We start from the raw sequence: 26,007 nt of genomic DNA, 5'->3' as shown, positions 1-26,007 counted from the left end.
CCATTCCCTTTGTTCACTGGAATAGGGATCTAGCATTTTCTATTGTCAAAAGATGTGCTAGGCCACCAATCATTATGCAGGAGGAAAACCAGGTTATCAAAACTCTGTGACCAGCGAGGATATCAAAACAACAAAAGCCTCCATCACTCAGTGTGGTCTGGTCTGGAAGATAATTGTGTGCAGTCTGCATAGAGTGAGATATTTGAAATAAAGCCTAGACATGTTAATTTAAAAAAATTAGCAGGAAGTTATTCCCTCCAACCCCCAACAAGATTATAGGAAATTTGTTAGCACCTAATGGCAATCTTTTACAGAAGAGAAGTCCTTGGAATTGCTATCCCCAGAGCCCTTCAGCTCCATTACTATGAGTTAGGTTCTCTTGGGAAAGACTTTAAGGTTGAACAGTCAATGCAAACCCTCAGCCTCTCATTTTTATATGGCATCTCGCAATTTTTAACGCACATCCATTCATCCAATCCTTCAACCGGTAGTTAACGGAGCTGTATGCCAGGCACTGTTCTAGAATCAGTGAGCAGCAGTCAACACTACTTATAAATTCCTTCCTCTGTGGAGGTAACACTCTCATATTGTTCTCTCACAGCATGAACAAAGAGCTCTCTTAAATAAGTACCATTTTCCAAATGGAAAATTGGGGCTCAGGTCATATAACCTATAAGCCCTTCCCCAAATTTTTCTCTACAGAGCAACAAGACTGGTCTTTTATTTTATTTTTAAAAAATATTTATTTATTTGAGAGGCAGAGATTGGGGGTAGGGGTAGAGGGTGAGAATGTTCAAGTGACTCCCTGCTGAGTTCAGAGCCTGATGTGCAGTATTTGATCCCACAACCCATGAGCTCATGACCTGAGCTGAAACCAAGAGCCAGACACTCAACAACTGAGCCACCCAGGAACTCCAAAACTGATTTTTAAAAAAACTGCAGGTCACTTTTGTTTAAAGTCCTCCAGTGGTTTCTCATCACTCTTTTTTTTTTTTTTAATTCAAGTTAGTTAACATGCAGTATATTATTAGTTTCAGGGGTAGAATTTAGTGATTCATCAGTTGCCGATAAAACCCAGTGCTTGTTACTTCACATGCCCTCCTAATGCCCATCCCCCACTCACCCTCCTCCAGCAATCCTCAGTTTGTTCCCTAGAGTTAAGAGTCTATTATGGTTTGTCTTCCTCTCAGATTTCATCTTTTATTTTCCATCCCTTCCTCTATGATCCTCTGTTTTTTTCTTAAAGTCCACACATGAGTGAAATCATATGGTTTGTGTCTTTTCTGACTTTCTTAGCTTAGCGTAATACCCTCTAGTTCCATCCACATCATAGCAAATGGCAAGGTTTTATTCTTTTTGAGGGCTGAGTAATATTCCATCACATAAATATATATTTACACACATAACATCTTTGTCTGTTTGTCTGTTGATGGATATCTGGGAGTTCACTCTTAAGAGTAAAATTCGAATTTCTCATCATGGCCTATAAAGCCTTGAAGGATATGCCTTCCCTTTGACCTCATCTTGCACCTCTCCCCAACTTACTCATCAAAATCCACATTTGTTTTCTCTCTATCCTTCCAGTATGCCAGGTTGGGTCCTGCCTCAGGACCTTTGCACCATCTATTCCAGAACACCTTACTCTGTATACATCCTTGTCACTGTTCAGGTTTCGGCTCAAATACTACCTCCTTGGAGAGGCCTTCTCAGACTTGTCTATATTACCTTAAATTAGCCCATATGCATCCATCTTTCTTGCAATATTTGTTTTATTTTTCATATAGCACTATCAGTTTTCTTAGTCACAAGCAATGGAAACAGACTCTGGAGGAGAAAAAACAGACTTCTAGTTAGATATACTGGCTTATTCTTCTGTCCCTTTCCAGCTGCATGGCCTGAGACAAGCTCCTTAATCTCTGTGATCTTATAAACATGTAAGTCAGGTCATGTGCTTTCCCAGCTCAAAGTCTTATAGAGGCTTCCCATCTCAGGCAGAGAAAAGTCAGGCTCCTTTCTCTGTCCTGGAAAGCCACGCCAACTGGATCATTCCTTGCTTAACCTCTTCTCCCATGGCTTCCCTCTCACTCTGCTCCAGTCACTTTGGCCCTTGAACAGCCAGACTTGATGCTGTCTCAGGGCCTTTGCACTTACTGATTGCTTTCTCTGCCATCTCTGCTCTGAATATCAACCCAACTTTCTCCTTCACTTCCTTTAAGACTTAGATAAAATCTTACCATCTCAGTGAAACCTTCCTTGGTTGAAAATTGCAGCTCCATCCCTACCTCTTCTACACCTATCCCTGATTTATTTTTCTCCATAGAACTCATCAGCATGCAACATACTGTGTCACTTACTTACTTGTTTATTGTCAGTCTTTCCTGAATCCAGTGACTGCTCCGTGAGAAAGCATGCTTCATCACCAATGTTTTCTACCACCTAGAATACAGGCACACACAGATCTGTGAACAAGGCTCCCTTCCTTTCCCCTGTTCTGTGTGATGGGTGATTAGAGCTCCATCCAGATGTTAGGACTGTGAAGGTGAATAGGATTAAGTCATTAGAGGGTCTGGCATGCTGCCTGCTGGTGCTGGTAGTCTCCAGGTTCTCCCCACTCAGCTTGCCAGCTCAACTACCCACCCAAGGCAAGCAGTCCAGGAAACAGATTGATTAACAGCCTTCATCTTGAGTATCCTGAGAACTGTGTTTGAAGAAGTCTTAAAACCAGTAAATATCAGATGCTAAAGTCTGTCCACTAGAAAGTTAGTCCAGAGGCAGCAAGAGTCACACTCAGTTGGTCCCTGAGGAGAGAGGATAAAGACACTTTGCTTTAGAAGGAAGCGGGACATAATCAATCACTGCTCACCTAAAGATGGAGTGGGCAGAGAATCAATGAAAGCAGAGGCTCTCCAGTTCAGCTTTTAAGAACACAACTGTGGGCTCAGTTGTACTTTAGGAGCCTGAGTCCTAGATCTTACTATGTGACATTGGGTGTGATTGCTCCTTTTATTTGTCAACTTGCCTGGGCCATGGATTCAGATATTTGGTTGAACGTTATACTGGATGTTTCTGTGAAGGTGATTTTTGGATGAGATTGCCATTTAAGTTCAGTGGACTTTGGGTAAAACAGATTGCCCTCCACAATGTGGGTGGGCTTCATCTAATCAGTTGAAGGTTGAGTGGAACAAAAGACAACCTCTTCTGAGCAAGAAGGAGTTATGCTCCAGATAGAGTCTGGACTTGAACTGAAACAGTACTTCTTACCTGGGTCTTTAGCATGCTCACCTGCTGCACAGATTCTGGATTTGCTGATCTCCTTAAACTAAATCTACCTACATGTTCTGTTTCTTTGGATAATCCTGACTAACACTTGGGGCAAGTTTATGTCTTGATGAAACTGACACTCAGTTCGCTTGTCAGTAGCGAGGTAGTATGGTCAGTGGGTAGAAGCATGAATCCTAGTGTCAGTTGACATGGCTCCCCACTCCTTCCATAGGCCTGTGACCTTGAGCAAATTACTGAACCCCCTTGTGCCTCAAGCTCAAAAGCAAGGGAGGTAATCATGCTCTCTTGTGGAGTTAGTGTGAGAATTAAATGAGCTAGTTTCCATGCATGCTGACCAGCTACAGCTGCACAGGACACTACCAGGAGAAGCACCACCTCAGAGTGTGTGAAGACTGAGACAATGCATGAAACCACAGAACATAGCAGTGAGCACACTAGGTCAGCAGGCTCACTGCCAATTCTTAATACCTGTTAGATGGCATTGTTGTTGTTCTTTAATTAATTAATTAATTAATTTGACAGAGAGAGAATGAGAGATCACAAGTAGGCGGAGAGGCAGGCAGAAAGAGAGAGGGAGAAGCAGGCTCCCTGCTCAGCCGAGATCCCAATGTGCGGCTCGATCCCAGGACCTTGAGATCATGACCTGAGCCGAAGACAGAGGCTTAACCCACTGAACCACCCAGGTACCCCTTAGATGGCATTGTTAATCTTTGTTTGTAAATGAGCGAAATCTTATTCACAAAGTGAGTACAAATTCAATCCAGGCCATAAGAAGTTGGAAATACCTTTTTCTTTTAAATTTGGATTGGAATTTTATTGAGTCTGTAGAACAGTTTACAAAGAATTGACAACAATATCCATAAGCATAGCAAACCTAATTTACTTTTTGAAATGGTCAGATGTCTGGTAATCTCAGTCATGTGGAATCTGTTGGCAAATCCAGGTATTGGGATATCCTTGAGACATATGGGGTACATGCCATCCAAAGCCACACAACTGATTCTGTGCGAAGAGTCAGGGAAGGTACTCAAGTCCCTGGGCCCCCAGGCTGCTGGATCAGTGTCATCTCTAAAACAAAGCATCAGAGAATTAATTAACTTTCCAACCCTTGGCCTTTCATCTTGTTCAGCATCCAGCCCGGTGCCTGTCCTACTGGAAGGACGTGCACTTCTGTTGAATTGCTTGTAACATTAAGAAGTTAAGATCAAAGGCAGGGGACTTGATGGATCTGGAAAATTAAAGAATTTTAAATAGAATGACCTAGGGCCATCTTCATGAAGGATTAATCAGTTTTCCCTGTTTCTATAGCTATCAGGGCATCCATGCATCCTATGTAAGTTCTGGAATGCATATCTCAGTTAATGTTTTTATTCCATGAGGCAGGGTGATATACAAACTCAGCATGTAAGAATATATCTAAGTATGAAGCACCCAGTTTGTTCCCTATTAAGCATTTATTGAATGCCTACTACTTCTCATGGCAGATGAAGTGCAGATGACATTTAAAGTATGCTTTCAGCCTAAAGGAGCTCCCCTGTCTAGCTGAGTTCACATATATCACAGTATATACTGGTATATGAATAAATAGTCAGCTGCTACCAAGATTTACAGGTGGGTGAGATCGGTGTGGGCAATAGAAATAAGGGAAGACTACGTTTGTATCTTTGGGGTAAATACATAGCAGTGCAATTGCTGGGTTGTAGGGTAGCTCTATTTTTAATGTCTTGAGGAACCTCCATACTGTTTTCCAGAGTTGCTGCACCAGCTTGCATTCTCACCAACAGTGTAGGAGGATTCCCCTTTCTCCACATCCTTGACAACAATTGTTGTTTCCAGAGGGACATTTGCATCCCAATGTTTGTAGTAGCAATGTCCATAAAAGCCAAACTATGGAAGGAGCCCAGATGTCCATCAACAGAGGAATGGATAAAGAAGACGTGAGACACAGACACACACACAATGGAATATTACTCAACTATCAGAAAGTATGAAATCTTACCATTTACATTGACATGGATGGAACTAGAGGGTATTATGCTGAGTGAAATAAATCAATCAGAGAAATACAATTATTGTATGATTTCACTCATATGTGAAATATAAGAAACTTTGCAGAGGATCATGGGGGAAGGGAGGGAAAACCAAATGGGAAGAAATCAGGGAGGGAGACAAACCATGAGAGACTCAATTCTGGGAAACAAATTGAGGGTTGATGGAGGGGAGGTGGGTGGGGGGATGGAGGTAACTGGGGGTTGGGCATTAAGGAGGACACATGATGGAATGAGCACTGGGTGTTACACGCAGCATGAATTACTGAACTCTACAACTGAAACTAATGATGTACTATATATTAGCTAATTGAATTTAAATTAAAAAAAAGAAATAAGGGAAGAACCTCTTAGGGGAGGTGAAAATTAAATTGAATTGTATCATGATGAATTTAGAGGTGACTTGAAGACAAATTAATACCCAATTTTGAATAAATTAAGCCAGCGAAGTGTGACTGATGGCAATGAGATTATATCTTTAAAAGCTGCATTGGGGGTGCGCCTGGGTGGCTCAGTGGGTTAAGCCGCTGCCTTCGGCTCAGGTCATGATCTCAGGGTCCTGGGATCGAGTCCCGCATCGGGCTCTCTGCTCAGCGAGAAGCCTGCTTGCTTCCCTCTCTCTCTCTGCCTGACTTTCCGTCTACTTGTGATCTCTGTCTGTCAAATAAATAAATAAAATATTTAAAAAAAAAAATAAAAGCTGCATTGGTCTATGTACTTGTGCTGGGTCCTCCATGGATTTTCTCCTATCTTACCCCCTGCTCTGCTGGCAGAGCAAGTCACAGCAATTCACACATATGAGATAAATACGTATTTAACCCAAGTCAATGGTGCTGTCTGAGTGTGCACAATGGGCAGCTCAGGTCCCTGAGAACCATGCTCAGTTCAGGAATGAGGCAGAGAGAAGCTGGGCTCTGCTCTCATAACTTAACCTCTTGAGAAGTGGGATAGAAATTCTCTTGCCTCTGTGGAAATGCCAGGAGCAGGGAACACACTTCTCTTCACAAAGCTGGTAAATTGTGACTGGCTGAAGAGTAAGTTGGTTTGGAAGTCTGTGGCAGAAGCAGTGAGAGGAATAGGGTGTATCAACGCCACCAGTGTTGTCAACAACAAGGACAGTGTCAACAGTGTCAACAACAAGGACAGTAGCAGCAAGAGCACCTTCTCAGTAACAGCAGTGGCACCATGACCAACACTCCCAGAGAGCTACATCGTGTTTACTTCACATGCATCATACCATTTAACCCTCATGGGATTTGTCTGAACCGGAAGAAAGAGGAGAGAACGTGGATTAAATTATATCCCTGAGATTTTTGTCATCCAGCAAAATAGGATTGTTTTGGGGGTAGTTGGGTCTGGATTCTAATCCAGGTTCTTCAATTAAAGTGAACATCAGGCAAGTTCTGTAAACTCCCTGAATTTCAACTTTTAATCTCTAGATGGGAAAAAAATAATAGGAATCCTAATTTGTTGTGAGGACTACATGAGGTCATGCATGAGGTATGAGGCACACTCTCAGTGGGATACCTGGGTGGGGAGGCATCTTGTCAAATCAGACTCTAAGAGAAACTTCTGAGGGGGATGAGGTCACCATTCTGCCCACTCCTCTCTTCTCTGGTGTTCTCTGTCATTCACCATTTTGGTTTATCCCAGCTGGGAATTGTCAGAAAAATGCAGAAGGGTTGGCAAAGGCAGATTTCATCCCCAAAACTTGTCATCTTTAGCTTTTGCTGATGCTCAGTTCTGTTTTCTCAGGAAAGATTTAAAAAAAAAAAAAAAAAAAAAACCTTCCCAAACAGAAACATCACAAATAACCCTCCTGAAACCCTTGTCTTCTTCAAGACAGAGTTTCAGAAGATGAGGAAATTGGATTTCAGTCCAACTGACAGCCTTATTTGTGTGTGGGGTTCCCTGTGTTTGTGCCCAAGAGAATTGGGACCAAGGTAAGGATGCTTGGTGGGGGGGGTGGCCTGTGTTTGGCTAGTGACTTGCCCTTAAACACCACTGTTTGGTGTTTGGGCTCCATGCCTGAAGGTAACACAGTGCCTATGAGAAGCAGAGGTGGGAATGGTCCCTAGGGAACACACATGTATGGAGGATGGCTAAAGCAATCCCTGACCTTCACCTGCCTGACAGAATTCATCCATGAACATAGGCCCTCTCCTCCTTTGTTCTGGCCTAGGCTAGACACCAGTCAAGGAAGTCCTTGTTCTCCATTAGCTTCTTCAAGTTAGGGGTTGCACTGTTTGCTTCCCCACTGTATTCCTGTAACTTTTCCTTCCCTTAGGTTCTCCTGGAAGCAGAGCCTTGGTCAAGATTTCAGGCACAAGTGATTTATTAAGAAAGTTCCCCCAGAAAGCCCCAGTTAGGGGACATGGGAAGGGGCAGGAGAGGGAGAGACCTGGTGTTGTGATCTGGGTAAAGCCCCTGCCTGTCTGATCTTGAGTGGTATGTTGAAGCAGATATTATATCTCAGACTTTCTCCTGCTCACAGCAAGGGGATGGGCTTTTTAATTCCCTCACTGGCCAGTCATTGGCTATGGGGCAGAGGGGTGGGCCCAGATTCTTCCAGAAACTCATGCCAACAAGGAAGGTTTAGTGCTCAGGGACAAGCCTGTGAAGGTCGCAGGGGCAACCCCTAGCAGCAGAGCATCCACAGCCTAAGGAAGAGACTCAGGGCTAGTAAGACAGTGCTGAGAAGCTCTAGAATGGGCACCAATAGTACATGCTATGCTTTCCCTGCATCCCAGGAATGAGTGAGGGATTATGACAAGAGTAAGCCTGCATTGATTCTCTTATGGAGACCCTCATCTGGACAGAAAGAGACTTTCACTGCCATGGTCTGGGTGGGTGAGCATTGGGGACAGTCCCCCGGGATTGGGGGCTGTTGCCCAGGTATCAGTAGAGTGTTCCTGGCCTGGCCTTACCTGAAGCCTGTAGGATTCCCACGTGTGGAGGCACCCTCTGGAGGGTAGGAGGAGGCTGATGTTCCTGGGTCTCTGATATAATGCCTTTTTATAGTTGTAAAAACAATACATGAAAAGCAAAAAAGAGAATTCAAGGTGCCTGGTTGGCTCAGTCGGTTAAGCATCCAACTCTTGATTTTGGCTCAGGTCATGATCTCAGGGTCATGAGATCGAGCCATGCACAGGGCTCCACACACAGCTGGGAGTCTGCTTGAGATTCTTTCTCCCTCTCCCTCTCCCCTACCCCCTCTTATGTGTGCTCTCTCTCTCTCAAATAAATAAATAAATCTTTAAAAAAAAGAAAAAAAATTCAATACTTCTGAATGAGATGAAATGAAAAATGAAAAATAAGTGTCCCTATTAATGCCATGCCTCCTCCACATGAGGCGTGTACCTCCTGGATCAACACACACAAAACAGATAATCACGTCAAAAAAATGGGCAGAAGACATGAACAGACACTTCTCCAATGAAGACATACAAATGGTTAACAAACACATGAAAAAGTGTTCATCATCATTAGCCATCAGGGAGAGTCAAATCAAAACCACATTGAGGTACCACCTTACACCAGTTAGAATGGCCAAAATGAACAAGACAGTAAACAACAAGTGTTGGAGAGGATGTGGAGAAAGGCGAACCCTCTTACACTGTTGGTGGGAATGCAAGTTGGTACAGCCACTTTGGCAAATAGTGTGGAGATTCCTTAAGAAATTAAAATTAGAGCTTGCAAGGCGCCTGGGTAGCTCAGTGGGCTAAAGCCTCTGCCTTCGGCTCGGGTCATGATCCCAGGGTCCTGGGATCGAGCCCCACATTGGGCTCCCTGCTCAGTGGGGAGCCTGTTTCCCCCTCTCTCTCTGTCTGTCTCTTTGCCTACCTGTGATCTCTCTCTGTGTCAAATAAATAAATAAAATCTTTAAAAAAATATAGAGCTTGCCTATGACCCTGCAATTGCACTACTGGGTATTTACCCCAAAGATACAGATGTAGTGAAAAGAAGGGCCATCTGTACCCCAATGTTCATAGCAGCAATGGCCACAGTCACCAAACTGTGGAAAGAGCCAAGATGCCCTTCAATGGACGAATGGATGAAGAAGATATGGTCCATATATACTATGGAGTATTATGCCTCCATCAGAAAGGATGAATACCCAACTTTTGTATCAACATGGACTGGACTGGAGGAGATTATACTGAGTGAAATAGGTCAAGTAGAGAATCAATTGTTATATGGTTTCGCTTATTTGTGGAGCATAAGGAATAATACGGAGGACATTGGGAGAAGGGAGGAGAGTGAGTTGGGGGAAATTGGAAGGGAGACGAACCATGAGAGACTGTGGACTCTGAGAAACAAACTGAGGGTTTTGGAGGGGAGGGTGGTGGGAGGTTGGGTGAATCTGGTGGGTATAATGGAGGGCTTGTATTGCATGGAGCACTGGGTGTGGTGCATAAACAATGAATTCTGGAACACTGAAGAAATAAAAATAAATAATAATACCCCCCCAAACAAACCCCAAAACAAACCAAAAAAAGAAACCATGTTCCACCATTCTGCTTTTGTTTTATCTGATTATCACCCAATTTAATATGTATAGATGCATGTGTTCCTATAATTATATATATGTAAAATTTTTTCAGGTTATATTTTTTGAGATTGTATTTGAGTTATTCTTTATAATGAAAAATAAGGGATCTAGTCTGTTTGCTCTATTATCCAGTTACTCTTCTCTCCTTCTACATTTTCTTAGTTTTCTCGATGTTTTGGGGTCATCTATGGATTAGTTAAGAGTAGACTGACTGTAAATATAAAGCAATTTGACTTTGGGGTTCTTTAATTTCTCAGGCTCCTTCCAAAGCCCTGAGCCTAATTTTGAATTTGCGATATTACACTCATTTTGTTAAAGATGGTGCCCAAGATCCAGAATCTGGATCTTCCCTGTTAACTTTATAATGTCAAAGATGTAATGGATATGTAGAGTGTAAACTATACTAATGAGACATGATCCCCATACTGCAGTGAGAGGATACTAATAAGCTCTATTTTTTTTATTTTATCAATTTTCAGTTGTGCTTGTAGACACAGCTATACAATATATTGTATAGAAAGAAATTTAAATTTCTATAATCCACTTACAGATTATAGAAATGAATTGATTAGCATGTCGTGGTCTCCCCATTGCTTCACCCCACACCTGCCTCTGACTTCCATAAGCTATATCATGATCAACTCTCTTTATCCAATATAAGGAAAGCATCTGTGATTTGTCCATGGTTTGATTCTAAAATCTTTAAATCAACAAAATTATGTTGATTACATTTATATGAATATAATGTTTTCTGAAGCCAAGCAGTTTGGTGAGACTCGAGGAGAAGCACCAGCTATGAAAGCAGCTAAAGGGTTGAAAAGGGTTGTTACCTTGGTTTGAGGTCTTGTTCTTTCCTTCACTGGCTGCATGCCTTCCACCTGTCCCTCCTCACCCTGTGCCTCAGTCTACCCATCTGCAGAATGGGGTTCCTGACAGCATCCACCTCACTGGCTTGTAAAAATTATGTGTGTGTGCAGTGCTGGTGGGCTGCTCAGCATTCAGGAATCGCTCTGCACACCTCACTGTCATTACAATGACAGATCCTGTGATTTTGCTCATATTCTCTGTACCCTCAGTTCTGGGAAGTTTCCTCTACTTATTCCTCCAGCCATTTTCTGAATTCATTATTTTAGCAATGATTTTTCATTTTCAGGAATTCTCATATTCTTCCCCCTTTTTCAGAATAGCTCATTCTTGTGTTTTATAGCTGTTAGACTGTCCCAAATCTCTTTGAAGGTACGAATTCAATCTTTCAAGGGTCTCTTCTCTGAGTGAGCTATTTCCTTTGGGGAGAGTTCTGTATCTATACTGATCCCTCTCTCCCATAGTGATGTTTTTCCCCAAGGTCTGTTTATCACCACCTGTCCTTCTGGTTTATCAATAAAGGACCAAGCTGATGAACAGAGGTGGCGCCAAGGGTTTCTGCTGGGTGTGTGTGACTGTGTTTGATCTTTTGGCTTCCTCCATGGAGGGCAGGTTGACGTGGGCTTTCACCTGTGAGTGAGGTCTGTCAGCCAGTGGCTTGATGTCGGTCTGTATGCACTGGTACAGACAGACAGAGCACCTCACCTCCCAAATGTAAACTCTACCCTATGCACTAATATCTGCAATTAGGTTTGCCCTCCTCAGGCTTTTCTGTTTCTATAGAAAGTGGAACTCTAATTTCAGAAAAATGCAGCAACTAGTGGGGTGGAGTGGAGGTAACAATGCTGGGGGTACTGATACCTAGCTCTTTCACAGATATATTTAAACATTATTTTTAAATAGTGATTTTAGGTTTACAGAAGAGATTCAGTGATAACATAGAAGGGCTCCTATGCAACCCTTGATTCACTCCTCTTGATGTCTGTATTTTATATATACAAGCAGCATTTGTCAGGCTTTTTTTGTTTTTGTTTTTAATTTCACCAGTTTTTCCACTAATATCCTTTTTTCTGTTTCGTGAGCCATTTGAGGTCACTGCATTTCATGTAGTTATCATACCTCCTTTGTCTCTGGTGATCTGTGACATTTCCCTATCTTCCTTATTATTCATGGTTGTGATACTTTGGTGAGTGATGGTCATGCATTTTGTAGAGTGCCCCTCAGTCATGGTTTGTCTGGTGGGATTTTTTTATGGCTAGACTGGGGGTATGGATTTGGGAGAAGTACACCACAAGGATGAAGCATCCTTCTTGTCACATGACTTAATGTGGGTGTTGCTCTTTAATTGCCTGATTTAGATCGCATCTGTCAGACTTCTCCACTACGTTATTGCCTTTTTCTCTCCATGCTCTCTCAGTTAGAAGTGAGTCTCTAGGTCCAGTGCACCAGGCTCCAAGATATGCTTTTCCATGCTATTCTATGACCTATCTTCCCACCACTCTTCATTGGTGCGTGAATCAGGACCTCAGCTAAGTTTGGTGTGTTCTCCCGGGCTTTGGCCTTAGGAGATGCAGAACTTCAGGGCAAGCCCTCTCTCCAATTCATTTTTAGAATTGGAGATGTATAAGGGCCTTTTTTTTTTTTTTTCCAATTTATCATGTGTGGAAAGCTACTCTGTGGTTTGGGAAATGTCATAAACTAGGACTTCTCCAGGTCACAGTTTCCTCCTTTTGGAAGGGGTTAATGGTTTTGGCCTTGCAAAGATCTGAGGATCCAATGGAATCATCTGGGTGGAATGGCTGTGCTGGATGCTGGCAGGTGGTAGTCTCAGCAGATGCCAATTCCCCATTGCCCGAGCTGTCAGGACTGTCTGCCACCTCTAGTATTTTAAAGTCCTGCAATTACAGTCACTATAAAGCACAAGATGACTGGGAGCTACTTCTCTTCATAGGACAGAATTTTAAGATGGAAAAATAAAATATGAAATCACTAGTCTGCTACCTCTTGTCTGTCTTTGGTAAATTAGAGCCAGAAAGTTCTATGGGAGGGGGAATGGCTAATAAAACTGTAATATTTTCTTTCAAATTCAGTGAAATTTGGGTTTCCATTTGTTAAGAGCCATGTGCATAGCCAAAATCCATTTTCCTCCCTCTTTCATAATGCACCTTTCTTTTTGGTCATCTTAACACCCACTCCATTATACAGAGGGAAATGACCCCATCTGCTGCTTATTGAAGACTAAACCACTTCTATCATCCATATCAGTGCTTGGTTTAGGAAGGGCATGAGACCCAATTTTGACCAGAGTCATGAGGGAAAGTTTGGGGGTTTCTGACAAAGACTTCCCATCTTTGAGAGAAAGCTGCAGAGTCCCTCTTACCTCCCTGAATGCTCTTGTGTCTGGATATGATGTGCACAACCATGGGGCCACCAGACTGAAGATGATGCCAGCACTTTAGGGATATTGGTGTAGAAGGATGGATAGATCCTGGACCCCTGATGGTGTTATTGATCTGTAGACTGATTCTGTGCCATCAATTTTCCCTCCGCTGGACCCATTGTTAAGTGGTATACTACTTTTTCTGTGTCAAGCAGTTAAAATTGGATTCCTCTTGCTTACAGAAGAAAGCAAAATGATACACTTTTAGAAGAATCCTGCAAACAAGCAGCCTTTAAAAAATACCTCTCCAGGGTGCCTGGGTGGCTTGGTCAGTTAAGCATCTGCTTTTGGCTCAGGTGGTGATTCCAGGGTCCTGGGATCGAGTCCCACATCAGGCTCCCTGCTCAGCAGGAGACTGCTTCTCCCTTTGTCTCTCTCTCTGTGTGTGTGTCTCTCTCCCTCTTTCATGAATAAATAAATAAAATAAAATAAATAATATTTTAAAATAAAATAATATATTTTTAAATAAATAAATAAATAAATAAAATCTTAAAAAAAAAACCCTCTCCAGAGACTCTTACAGAGATGTCCTTTAAACACAGCTGATGTCTGTATCTAAAATAGAGTGCATGTCTGTGTGTGTGTATGCATGTGTGTGTGTGTGTGTTCGCAGGGCAGGTTATAGAGTGGTGGGCAACTCACCATGAAGAGAAGCAGATGGGAAAGACCTCAACCCAAAGGATGCAGAGTTTTCATTGATCTCACAAGAGGGGGGAAAGAGAGGATAGGATAATATTTACTTAGTGTGCTTTGTACACCAGGCAACAGGAGCAATGAACACGTGATTTTTGTCTAATTACCATGATAGTTCCTTGAGATATTAGGACTGGGAGTCAGAGATTTCAAATGTCTTGAAACTGACACAAAAGTCCTGCCCTATTCCTTCAACCCCCCCGAAATGTCCTGAATCCATCCATTTTTCCCCCCATCATAAGGACTACCCTGATCCAACTTCCTGTGTCTCTTCTGGACTGCTACTCATCCATCTGGATGGTGTCCCATTAGCTGTCACCCTCATTCCCACATCTCATGGTCTCATGTGTGCACAGTGGTCACCCCCCTTTCTCAAACAGTTCCAGGACATCTCATTGTGCAAATCCAAACTCCTCCCTGTGGTTCCCCAGCACTTCCATGATTTGGTCCTGCCCAGTCCTGTAGCCTCATCTTCTACCACATTGCACTCCATTGACCAAGCTCTAGCCTCCCTTGGAATCCCTACTTTTCTTGTAATAATCCAGGTAATTAGACTTATGGCCTTTGCCCAACTGGTTCTCTGTGCCTGGAAGACATCATCATCCATTATCTCTTTGCACAGCTGACTCTTTTTTAAGCTGCAAGCCCTGACATGGGATGCTTTCACTGAGTACACCATGGTAAGTAACCCTATCCATGTGCCACCTTGTCAACTGAATTGATTACCTTCAACTCAACTTGAATTATTTTTATTTCTTACATACTTTTCCCTTGACTGACTTCCCTGTTGATAATACAGACTCAATGCGGGCCAGGAACTTATTAACACTGAGTATCTAGCACTCAGAACAATGTCTACCACATGAAAGGTTCTCAATATGTGTTTACTGAATGAATGAACAAATGTGGAAGAGCTCTGCATTTATTTCTTGCTCATTGATTCCACAAAGGTTTTGAGGTAGTTCATGTAGAAGAAATCCAATAACATAGATCAATGTACATTTAAATATAAAACATGAAAAATAGGAAAAATTATACATTAGATAACAAGGTCAGCACCAGATTCTCAACCCCACACAGTCTTTACAGATGAGCCTAATCTTGACTCAGGGAACCCTGTTCACTAAATAAAGCCATTAGTAAATGTCAACATGTTCTAGACCTGTCCTTTGTGTCCAAGCAGCCTCACCTAATTGGTCCAGGAGTCACAATGACCTGAGGTGGGCCAGCCAAACTCTCTCCCTGGGGAACTTGTACCAAGGGATACAGAGAAGGATTCAGACAAGTGGAGATGGCTCTCAAACTATGAGATGATGAAGTCTTGGGAGCTAGGCAAGGTGATGAATCAGCTGGAAAAGCAAGTGTGCCAAGAAGGGCAAGAGCACAGCATGCAGAAGATGGAGCTGAGGGAGGATCTTATGTAGCTTCAGAGAGTGAGCAGGCAACAGTGGCTGCTGGCTGACTCCCCAGTTCCTATGAGGGCATCTGAAGTGCTCCAGATGTGATCAGCAGGCTTCATCTTGGTCCTTCTGACAAATCTCCTTTTCCTGGAGCTTCCTAGCATCTGTTCTTGATAACCATGGTTCTGAGACCAGGACCAATGAAAGAAAATAACACTGAACCAGTCAGTTGCGTGGCAGTAACAAATATCCCCCAAGTCTCAGTGGCTTAAAACAGCAAAGACATACACATGTTATACATCCATCATGGGCTGACTGCTGTTCTGCTACACATGTTTCCGCTCTTGGACCAAGACTGATGAAGTAGCCTGTAACCGAATCATACCAGTCACTGTGGCAACCACCCAACAGGTTGTAAAGGGTTGCAAAGAGGAATTCACCTGTATGGCAATGACTATTGTAGATGGGCACTTGACACTTGCCAAAACCTACCACCTGCTTAAGCCATATTGAATGATTTGCTCTTCTTGGAAGATGACCAGGTTTCTTTCTTACCTTTGGGACTTTGCAGAAAAGACTTTAACAATACCCTACAGGATATGGAACTATTCTTCCAGAGGTATAGACATAAAACATACTACAGGTAAGCACATCCACCATCACTCCCTGGTTGTGACCTCAAAGAGTGATAAGTAGGTGAGGGTTGGGAAATTCTATGGAAGGAGATGTAGAGAAGGAGAGTGAATAAATCTTGGGATTATTTGTTTTTGGTCTCTAATGGAGTAGGACTGCCCAAAGGGAATTTTCACATACTGTCCTCTACTAGGAATGTCTGTGATCAACACTTCCCCACTTCCCCCACAACAAAGGAGGAATTTCTCTACTGGTTGGTTAGAATCTGAGTCACTGGTGGGGCCACTATTACTAATGGCTGGAGCTGCTATGCTTGACATCTTGAACTTGCCAGTGCCAAGGTCAAAATTTGAGAAGAGTAGAGGGCCTTGCTGAGATCCTGATCCTGGTCTTCTTGCTTAACTTGAGCTTCTCACAGGGTTCTGCATGAGGGCACTTCTGTTGGTATGGTCACTAATTCACTGAATCCTGTCTTGCTATTGTCTCATGACCTATATTGAGACCCTATTATAGTGTGGATTGGGGATACAAGGAAGAGCTGTCAGGACAACACGATTTAGGTTTTTCTCATCATGCCTCTCAGAGCACCACCTAAGAGCCCCCAGTCTCCACCTTAATTTTTAAGAGTTGGCTAAACACGAGATGTGAAATGAATTTCTACTAAGAAATAGGTGTGGTGCACAAACAATGAATCTTGGAACATTGAAAAAATAAAATAAAATAAAATGCCATTGGACTAAGCATAGAACATGGTTGTACCAATAACTTCTCAGAACCAGGACAATGCAAAATGGCAGTGTCGACACTGGGAAGGATCTGTGTGTAATGCATCACTCTCTGCAGAGAGGAGAGAATTAGGAAGTGTGTGTTTGGGAGATGGGGAATCAACATGAAGAACAGAGACACTGAGAGGAAAATCTATTAATCATGCTTGTCCATGATTACCCAGGAAAAAAAAAAGCTACTCATGTTTTATGACAGTCAGTAATTAAACACGAGAGAGACCTCACTATGATTTCTTGTTCCTGGTCGGAAGAGGAAATTGTGAGAGGCACAGTGCGTGAGCTGAATCATCAGAGTGACAGGCATTTGCTAAACATGCTAGAGCTGGGCGCCAAAGTGGGGTTGTGTGCACATGTGCACTCCTTCCACACCCAATGAGAACCTGCCTAAAAGCAGCTCTGTGCTGGGGACCAGCTGTGCACAGCCCACTTGATGGAGTTCACAGCCTGGACTGGGGAGGAGGGTTTGGGACATTATACTGTAATATGTAGCAGTAAGCGGGAAGGGACTCATAGCATCCAGCTTTGGGATTAATATTACTCTAAATACGAATTTTTTTTACCCCCTGTCATGAGAATCCTGCGATATATTTTAGTGGGGGTAGGAGAGCCCTGTGGACACCACCAGTCTATAGCTCGTCTTACTATGCCTAGATTTCAAATAATAATTCTTATGCAAATTCTTGCTTGGGAATGGGTTTCTCTAATCAGATTGCTTGCTCAACCAGTACTGGGCTGGGTTACAAACCCTGGGAATGGGGGTTTGAATGAGGGAGAAGGGAAAACTCTTGTGGAACTTGGAACTCAGGAGAGATATATCTGAGGGGGTGGACAGGGATTAGGCACTCCAGTGCGTGGGGGTGGGGGCCGGGCAGTACTGGGACCTGGAAAGCCAAAAGCCCCAGGAAGTGGCAGTGGGGCCAGACTGGAGACAGGAGGCTGCCAAAAGAAAGCTTCACACAGCCCACCCCAATTTGTGTTGGGCTTGCTCTTATTCATTCCAAAATTATTGATTACCTCTTATGAACCAGGTAGTGTTGGGACTGGAATATGGATGGTGGGTACAGACATAGCCCTGAAGAGGACCTGGCATCTCTTAAGGGCTTGAAGGCATGGAGGATGATCCATGGGCAAAAGTAGCCCCACTGTGCAGTTAACAGCCACCAGAGCCAAGAGAAAGTGATAGAAACTGCATGAGCAAGGATGTGGACGAGATTATGTCTGGCTTGGTTTAGTGCTGCCAGGAGACCAGAAGGCATCATGGAAGAGGTGGAACTGACCCTTAAGAGATATATATTTTGATGTGCAAAGATGGGAGTTGAAAGGCATCCCAGGTAGGGATGACAGGGTGGGCAAAGTCAGGGAGGCAGGAAATGAAGTCTGTTATAAAGCAAATGCTGGTTACACCCACACGTGTGCTGTATAAACGTCTGAGCTGGAATTCGACATTTTAAGAATGTTTTCCTCTAGGTGAAAAATTCTCGTTTTTCCCCTAATGAATAGATCACAGATTTCTAGTGTAAAATAATCATTATGATGAATAATAATAATATAAATTGTGATCAAGTTGGATGGAGCCCTGAATTGCCAAGTTTGGTTGTATTCTGTGAGGAAAATAAACACATCACCAACTTGGGACCCTTCCCATGAAAATAAATACATCACCAACTTGGGATCCTTCCCCTCCAATCTTTATGTTTCTAATTCAATTTGAGCCTTTTGACTCAGAGGCACACTGCCCATCCCACCCAACCCCAAATAAGAACAAAGTTATAAGAAGGAATGTCCAAGAAATAGTTTATTCTGAACAAGAAACAACACTGACTTAAACACAGCCAGGAAATCCAGCATCTCTTGGGCTGCTTGCAGCTCTTGCCCCCTACTTCATGAATTCAGCCCGGCAAGAAATCCGACATGCTGCCCGGGTCACAGTGAAGAGAGGAGCAGCCCTGTGATTTCCTGGAGGGAACAGGACAGTGCCGATGGGGGACAGAGAGTGACAAGTGTGCAAGACAAGTAGACTTATGTGGGCAACGTAATCGAGAAATAGGCTTGGTTCGAAGGAGGAAAATAATGATCATTTCTTGTTTTTAAAATAAAAATATAAAACCACACCATCCATTAAAACATCTCTTAATATATCCAAGAGACGACGTCGACAGCCCCGAGCATTGATTCATGATGTAAAAAGTAAAAACCGGAAGTTGTTAAGAAAAAATTAAAAACACACCTGAACTTTGAACAGGGATAGACAGAGTTCAAAAACTCCAGAAGAAAAGTTTAAGGGGTTCTAAAGACCAAGCTTATTTCTATAGAAAGTGACCTTCCAAATGAGTGACATAGCAAAGTTTCTCCAGACGATGACAGTGATGCCCAAAAAATGTGGTTACCATTCAGTGAGCGGTGCATGCTGGGTGCGCCATGTGCCTGATGCCATTGAGCCCTACAACAACCCTGCAAGGCTGGTTTTATCATCACCGCTTGAAAACAAGGAAATGACACATAAGTGATTGTGCAGTTTTGCCTAAGGTCTTCTGGTTAGTAAACAGCAGGGCTGGATTCTGGAGGAGCCTGACTACATCTGAGCTCTGTCCCTGGCGCTACAGCTTCTCCCCATTCAGAGGCCGAGTGCTCCCCCACAGGTCCTTCTGCAATCTGTTCCTTGTGTGAGTCTACTGTCCTTCTAGAGTGAACTTTCTAGTCACCCATACTTCTCTGTCTGTCAATACAGGACCACCTCATCAATGGCATTTGGGTACCCTCTTTAAGACAATGCTGAGGAGACCACTTCACACCCTTTGCAGGAAAAACACCTAGAAGGGGGATGGGCACTCAAAATTTGGCTGTAGGACTCAGTATGGGGAGAAAATCTGATGGCACTTGATAAGAGCAACTGATGGTCAGTGACTTCACCTTCCGAAGGGCATCCTGGTGCAGGGTGTGGGGTGGGGTGGGGAGCTGCTGAAATTATAGGTGGGAGGCAGTCTTCTGTGAATAAGGGCAGACGTGTACCTGCAGCATCGAGACCCAGGGGACCAGGGTGGTGTGCAGGTCATGCCCTCTTCCAAGGTCAGAAAGACTGGCCTGGCAGAGAAGCAAGTGAATACACGTCAGGTCTTGCTCCAGGATTTGGAAATGGTGTTCCCATTGGACGGGCAGGAACAGAGATATTTATTTTGACACCGGGTTGCATTTTCAAAAGTACTGTGTGACGAGCCCTGATGGTCCGAACTGTAAAGTTGGGATGGTCTAATTGCTTTACAGGACAGGAGTGCACTTCAGATATCAAGGTTGTATTTTGCCTGTGTAAACAATTTCAGAAACGTCACAGGTTTTCCATGTCTGCTAACCATTTGGTTTCTCCCAATAACCTTGTAGTTTTAGGTGGGACAAAGAGCTGTTTTAACCCCTTTGGCAGATGCAGAAAACAGGCACAGGAAGGGCAAGGTTGTCCAAAGTCACTCAGAGAATCAGTCAGGCACCTGGGACAGGAACCTGGGCTTCTCAGCTCAAGTTCAAGGCTGTCTCTCTGCCTCTGATGTCATCAGGGGTAAGACAGGGGCCATCGTGGCACAGAGAGGGGCTTCCAGTGGGCAGGACAGAGATGTGTGCAGTCCCGTCAGGCGGCTGCAGGTGGTGGCTTAGCTGCTGCAGCCACGGGAGCAGGCGTGGGCCAGAATGTTGTTGTTGCGTCCGTCCTGGAGCTTGCCCTGGGTCTGGCTCCCAGCCCGAACTTCTGTGTCCATGAGCTGGCTGCTCTGTCCCTGCTGCCTCCTCAGCCTGCAAACAAACATAGCACAGACTTGAGATGGTGACATGGAGTAGAGGGCAGCGGGATGGCCAGGAGATGCATTTGTGCAAACAGGGCAACTGGGAAACCCTCAGTCCGTACCTTCTCCAGGCTAGAGTGTGGTGCCCTAGAGCCATGCAGGCCTAGGGTCCAAGCCTGGGTCAGGTGCACTCCTGTGTTAAATACAGAGCCTCTGTTTCCCCATCTGTAAAATGGAGATAACAATTCCTGTCTTATGACTCCCTGGGAAGTCTATAGATCACGCATGTAATTTGCCTAAGCTCACAGTGTCAGTGTAGGTGATGAGTCCCACACAGCATTCATTCATGTGTATGTATTGAACGTCCATTGATGTACCAGCCATTCTGCCAGGGAGCAGGGGAAATCCTGGCCAGCAAGGTAGTCATCTTCTCTTTCCTCATGGAGCTTACTGTCTAAATGGGACAATAGACACTAATCAAACTGCCTGCCAAATAAATATCCAAACGGATGTGCGCCCAGCCTTACAAAACGGCCCCTGACAGACTGTTAAGGAAGCATGATTTTAAAGATTGCATTTCTTCATACCTGGCCTCCTGGTCACCCTCCACATGATCTAAGATGTCAACATCCTTCTCCTTGTGACCTGCAAGTTCAGGTTCACGCAGTATCCCACAGCTGTCACTGCGTGTATGGTGCAGGCAAAAAATAGAATGGAGACATTTAGGGAGGAAGAACATGGCTCTCTGTACTTGCTTCTCAGGCGCCGTTGGTCAAGCTGCTGAATTCCAGACCTTGGCTTCCCTATCTAAACCTGGGATTCTACCATTCACTTGGAGGAAGCTAAGGGGATCAGAGAGAATGTGTGTAAATTATCTACTATGGGGCTGGAAATACTATAATTGCCACCATCCTCCTTGTTCTGAAAGATGCACGTTTCAGTCTGAATTTACTTTTCATGTTAGGAGGTTCTGTCAAACAGAGTGCAGACCTAATGCCTGACACAGGGCAGTGCGGATGCCCCCCAGTGACTACAACACAGTCCATGGCCTTGACGGATCACAGGACCTGTGTGCATGAATGTGCGTGTATGTGTAGTGTTTGCAGCAGTGTCAGGATATGAGTGAGTCCTTCGGGTTATGGCGAAGTAGCAGCAGCAACACAATATTTTGAAGGCCGTCAACTTGGTGGCCACTGCCTCCTACCCTTTGTCCACCCGCAGGGGCAAGGACCAGGTGTGCAGTCCCTCTGGCCCCGAGGCTTGTGGTTGTCCAGGTTAATACACCTGGGAAAGGAGGTTAGGGTTAACATTCATCATCTTAGTGAAGGAGGGGTCAGCTCCCAGAGGGCAAGCTGGGATCCAGAGTACAAAGCAGGGGAGGCAAGGAGAGTCTAGTGCGAGGGGTGGGGGGTGGTCGGACTTCCTGGGCAGGCTGGGAACTGCTTGGGAAACCTTCTCCCTTATCTCGTCTCTGTCCTCCCCTCTACACTGGGAGACTCTTCCAGGCACCTCTGGAAAGAAAATCAGATCATAACTAGGGAAGACTTAAATGGTTAAGAAACTAAATGGAAAACACCTGTACTTCCAAAGTAGGACATCCTGTTTGGTTCACATTTGTAATGCCATATAATTCTCTGGGTGTATCACAAGGTAAAGGTGAATCCCATTAGGATTTTCTTTGAAATGCTCAAACATAGCACAGATGGCATTACTGTCTCTACTACTGACACAAAATATAGCTTCCAAAGTTGCATAATAAAGAGTGCAGCAGATGAGGAAAAGATGGATTTGGAAGTCTTGAGTAGGTCAGGAAAGGCTTCCTGCAGGAGGCAGCATTTATTTATTTATTTATTTTTTCCCAGCATAACAGTATTCCTTGTTTTTGCACCACACCCAGTGCTCCGTGCAATCCGTGCCCTAATACCCACCACCTGGTTCCCCCCACCTCCCACCCCCCGTCGCTTCAAACCCCTCAGATTGAATTTCAGAGTCCATAATCTATCATGGTTCACCTCCCCTTCCAATTTCCCCCAACTCCCTTCTCCTCTCTAACTCCCCTTGTCCTCCATGTTATTTGTTATACTCCACAAATAAGTGAAACCATATGATAATTGACTCTCTCTGCTTGACTTATTTCACTCAGCATAATCTCTTCCAGTCCCGTCCATGTTGCTACAAAAGTTGGGTATTCATCCTTTCTGATGGAGGCATAATACTCCATAGTGTATAGGGACCACATCTTCCTTATCCATTCATCTGTTGAAGGGCATCTTGGTTCTTTCCACAGATCCTAGCAAACAGGATCCAACAGCACATTAAAAAGATTATCCACCATGACCAGGTGGGATTCATTCCTAGGCTACAAGGATGGTTCAACATTCACAAATCAATCAATGTGATAGAACAAATTAGTATGAGAAGAGAGAAGAACCACATGGTCCTCTCAATTGATGCAGAAAAAGCATTTGACAAAATCCAGCATCCATTCCTGATTAAAACGCTTCAAAGTATAGGGATAGAGGGAACAGTCCTGAACTTCATAAAATCTATCTATGAAAGACCCACAACAAATATCATCCTCAATGGGAAAAAGCTTGCAGCCTTCCAGTTGAGATCAGGAACACGACAAGGATGCCCACTCTCACCACTCTTGTTCAACATAGCATGAGAAGTCCTAGCAACAGCAATCAGACAACAAAGAGAAATAAAAGGTATCCAAATTGGCAAGGAAGAAGTCAAACTCTCTCTCTTCGCAGATGACATGATGCTTTATATGGAAAACCCAAAAGACTCCACCCCCAAACTACTAGAACTCATACAGCAATTCAGTAATGTGGCAGGATACAAAGTCAATGTACAGAAATCAGTGGCTTTCTTATACACTAATAATGAAAATACAGAAAAGGAAATTAGAGAATCGATTCCATTTACTATAGCACCAAGAACCATAAGATACCTGGGAATAAAACTAACCAAAGAGGTAAAGGATCTGTACTCGAGGAACTACAGAACACTCATGAAAGAAACTGAAGAAGACACAAAAAGATTGAAGAACATTCCATGCTCTTGGATAGGAAGAATAAACATTGTTAAAATGTCTATACTGCATAGAGCAATCTATACTTTTAATGCCATTCCGATCAAAATTCCACCAGTATTTTTCAAAGAGCTGGAGCAAATAATCCAGAAATTTGTATGGAACCAGAAGAGACCCTGAATCACTAAGGAAATGTTGAAAAACAAAAATAAAACTGGGGGCATCACGTTACCTGACTTCAAGCTTTACTACAAAGCTGTGATCACCAAGGCAGCATGGTACTGGCATAAAAACAGACACATAGACCAGTGGAACAGAGTACAGAGCCCAGATATGGACCCTCAACTCTACAGTCAAATAATCTTCAACAAAACAGGAAAAAATATACAGTGGGAAAAAGACAGTCTCTTCAATAAATGGTGCTGGGAAAATTGGACAGCTATATGTATAAGAATGAAACTCGACCATTCTCTTACACCATACACAAAGATAAACTCAAAATGGATAAAAGACCTCAGCGTGAGACAGGAATCCATCAGAATCCTAGAGGAGAACATAGGCAGTAACCTCTTCGATATCAGCCACAGCAACTTCTTCCAAGATATGTCTCCAAAGGCAAAGGAAACAAAAGCAAAAATGAACTTTTGGGACTTCATCAAAATCAAAAGCTTCTGCACAGCAAAGGAAACAGTCAAGAAAACAAAGAGGCAACCCATGGAATGGGAGAAGATATTTGCAAATGACAGTACAGACAAAAGGTTGATATGCTGGATCTATAACGAACTCCTCAAACTCAACACACACAAAACAGATAATCATATCAAAAAATGGGCAGAAGATATGAACAGACACTTCTCCAATGAAGACATACAAATGGCTATCAGACACATGAAAAGATGTTCATCATCACTAGCCATCAGGGAGATTTAAATTAAAACCACATTGAGATATCACCTTACACCAGTTAGAATGGCCAAAATTAGCAAGACAGGGAACAACATGTGCTGGAGGGGATGTGGAGAAAGGGGAACCCTCTTACACTGTTGGTGGGAATGCAAGTTGGTGCAGCCACTTTGGAGAACAGTGTGGAGATTCCTCAAGAAATTAAAAATAGAGCTTCCTTATGACCCTGCAATTGCACTACTGGGTATTTACCCCAAAGATACAGATGTAGTGAAAAGGGGGCAGCATTTAAGCTGGACTTTAAGGATTGGTATGGAATGGGGGTAGCATGAGGGAGGGACAGGGATTTGAAATGAAGGGACATGAGTGAGGTAAGGCACAGAGAGTAGAGCAGAATATGGCAGCATAGACCAGCATCCTTTCTCGAACTGATGGTTTAGACACTTTGGTAGAACTAGCAGTTTCAAAGTTCCATACATATTTTATGTGACCATGAGTACTACACCCTAGAGCATCAACTAAATGAGGTATGGGTCATCTCCTGGCAATCTATCATCAGATTCAGTGTGAACCAAGGTTGCTGAATGAAGAAAGAAGGACCTTTCTCTAAACTTCCATCCATCCATCTATAGCCTATGGAGCTGAAATTCTAACCCAGTTCTGGGAGGCATCAAAGCCAGCATTCTTTCTACTTCCCTCTATATCTGTGCCCCTACTCACCCACCAACCATTTACCATCCATTCTCCACCCACTCATCCATATGTTCATCCACCTACTTACCCGTGTGCCCATTCATCTACCCCATCCATCTATTCATCCATACACCCACTTCTATATGCCCACCCTTATGTCCTACTCCCAGTCCATCTATCCACTCCTCATTCACTTACCTATTTACCTCCCACCCACCTTTCATATACACACCCATCCATCTACCTCATCCATTCATCATCCACACATCTGTCCATCCATCCATCCTCTCACCTATTCTTTATCTATCTCCTTATCTACCCAGTCACCTATCCATCCATTTGTCCACTTCATCTATTCACTATACACCAATCTGTTGATCTCACTCAGCCCCATTTCCCATCCACCCATACACCCCTCAACTATCATCTATTCATTAGCTTCCCTTCTACCCACCATCCTTCCATCCATCCATCCATCCATCCATCCATCCATCCACCACCCTCCCAGCTTATCAATGTCTTTCCACCTTCCACCCACTCACCCACCCATTCGGTACCCTCCCCTTCCACCAGCACTGCCTGTGGCTCACAGTGGAAGGGACTGTGGAGCAGGACACAGAGCAAACAGTGAACATTCACTGTGACAAAACTTCTGCTGGAAGGGAGTGGCATGGCATAGCACTAAGGGCCCAGGCTTAGATCCAGGCTCTTTCTGTCCCTGGGTCTACCACTTACTAGCTATATGACTTTGGGAGGCTGGATTCAAAACCAGAGCTTTTGTTCCCCCAGTTCCCTGTTCTTTCCACCAACTCCTGTGCCATTCAATTCTGACCTGGAGGGAAGAGGGCATGGAATGATTTTTTCACGCTCTGAAGGAATTAGAAAGTCTCATGTTGTTCAAATAGGAATC

The 26,007-nt window shown here is 43.7% G+C and overlaps 1 protein-coding gene across 1 annotated transcript in view; it reads right to left on the bottom strand.

The window, feature by feature from the left end:
- Positions 1–18,474: 18,474 nt before the first annotated feature.
- Positions 18,475–26,007, bottom strand: part of STK32B (serine/threonine kinase 32B) — a 368,267-nt gene continuing 360,734 nt past the window's right edge. Inside the window, exon 12 of the mRNA XM_032855239.1 lies at positions 18,475–20,474. Within this exon, the coding sequence (XP_032711130.1) occupies positions 20,336–20,474 (139 nt within the window). The 3' untranslated portion in view covers positions 18,475–20,335. The remainder of the gene's footprint in view (positions 20,475–26,007) is intronic.

This window comes from Lontra canadensis, unplaced genomic scaffold (assembly GCF_010015895.1).
Source record: "Lontra canadensis isolate GAN:19392208 unplaced genomic scaffold, GSC_riverotter_1.0 scaffold1, whole genome shotgun sequence".
Lineage (NCBI taxonomy): Eukaryota > Metazoa > Chordata > Mammalia > Carnivora > Mustelidae > Lontra > Lontra canadensis.
The sequence above is the reverse complement of the archived record's forward strand: the minus strand, read 5'-3'. Positions and strand labels throughout refer to the sequence as shown.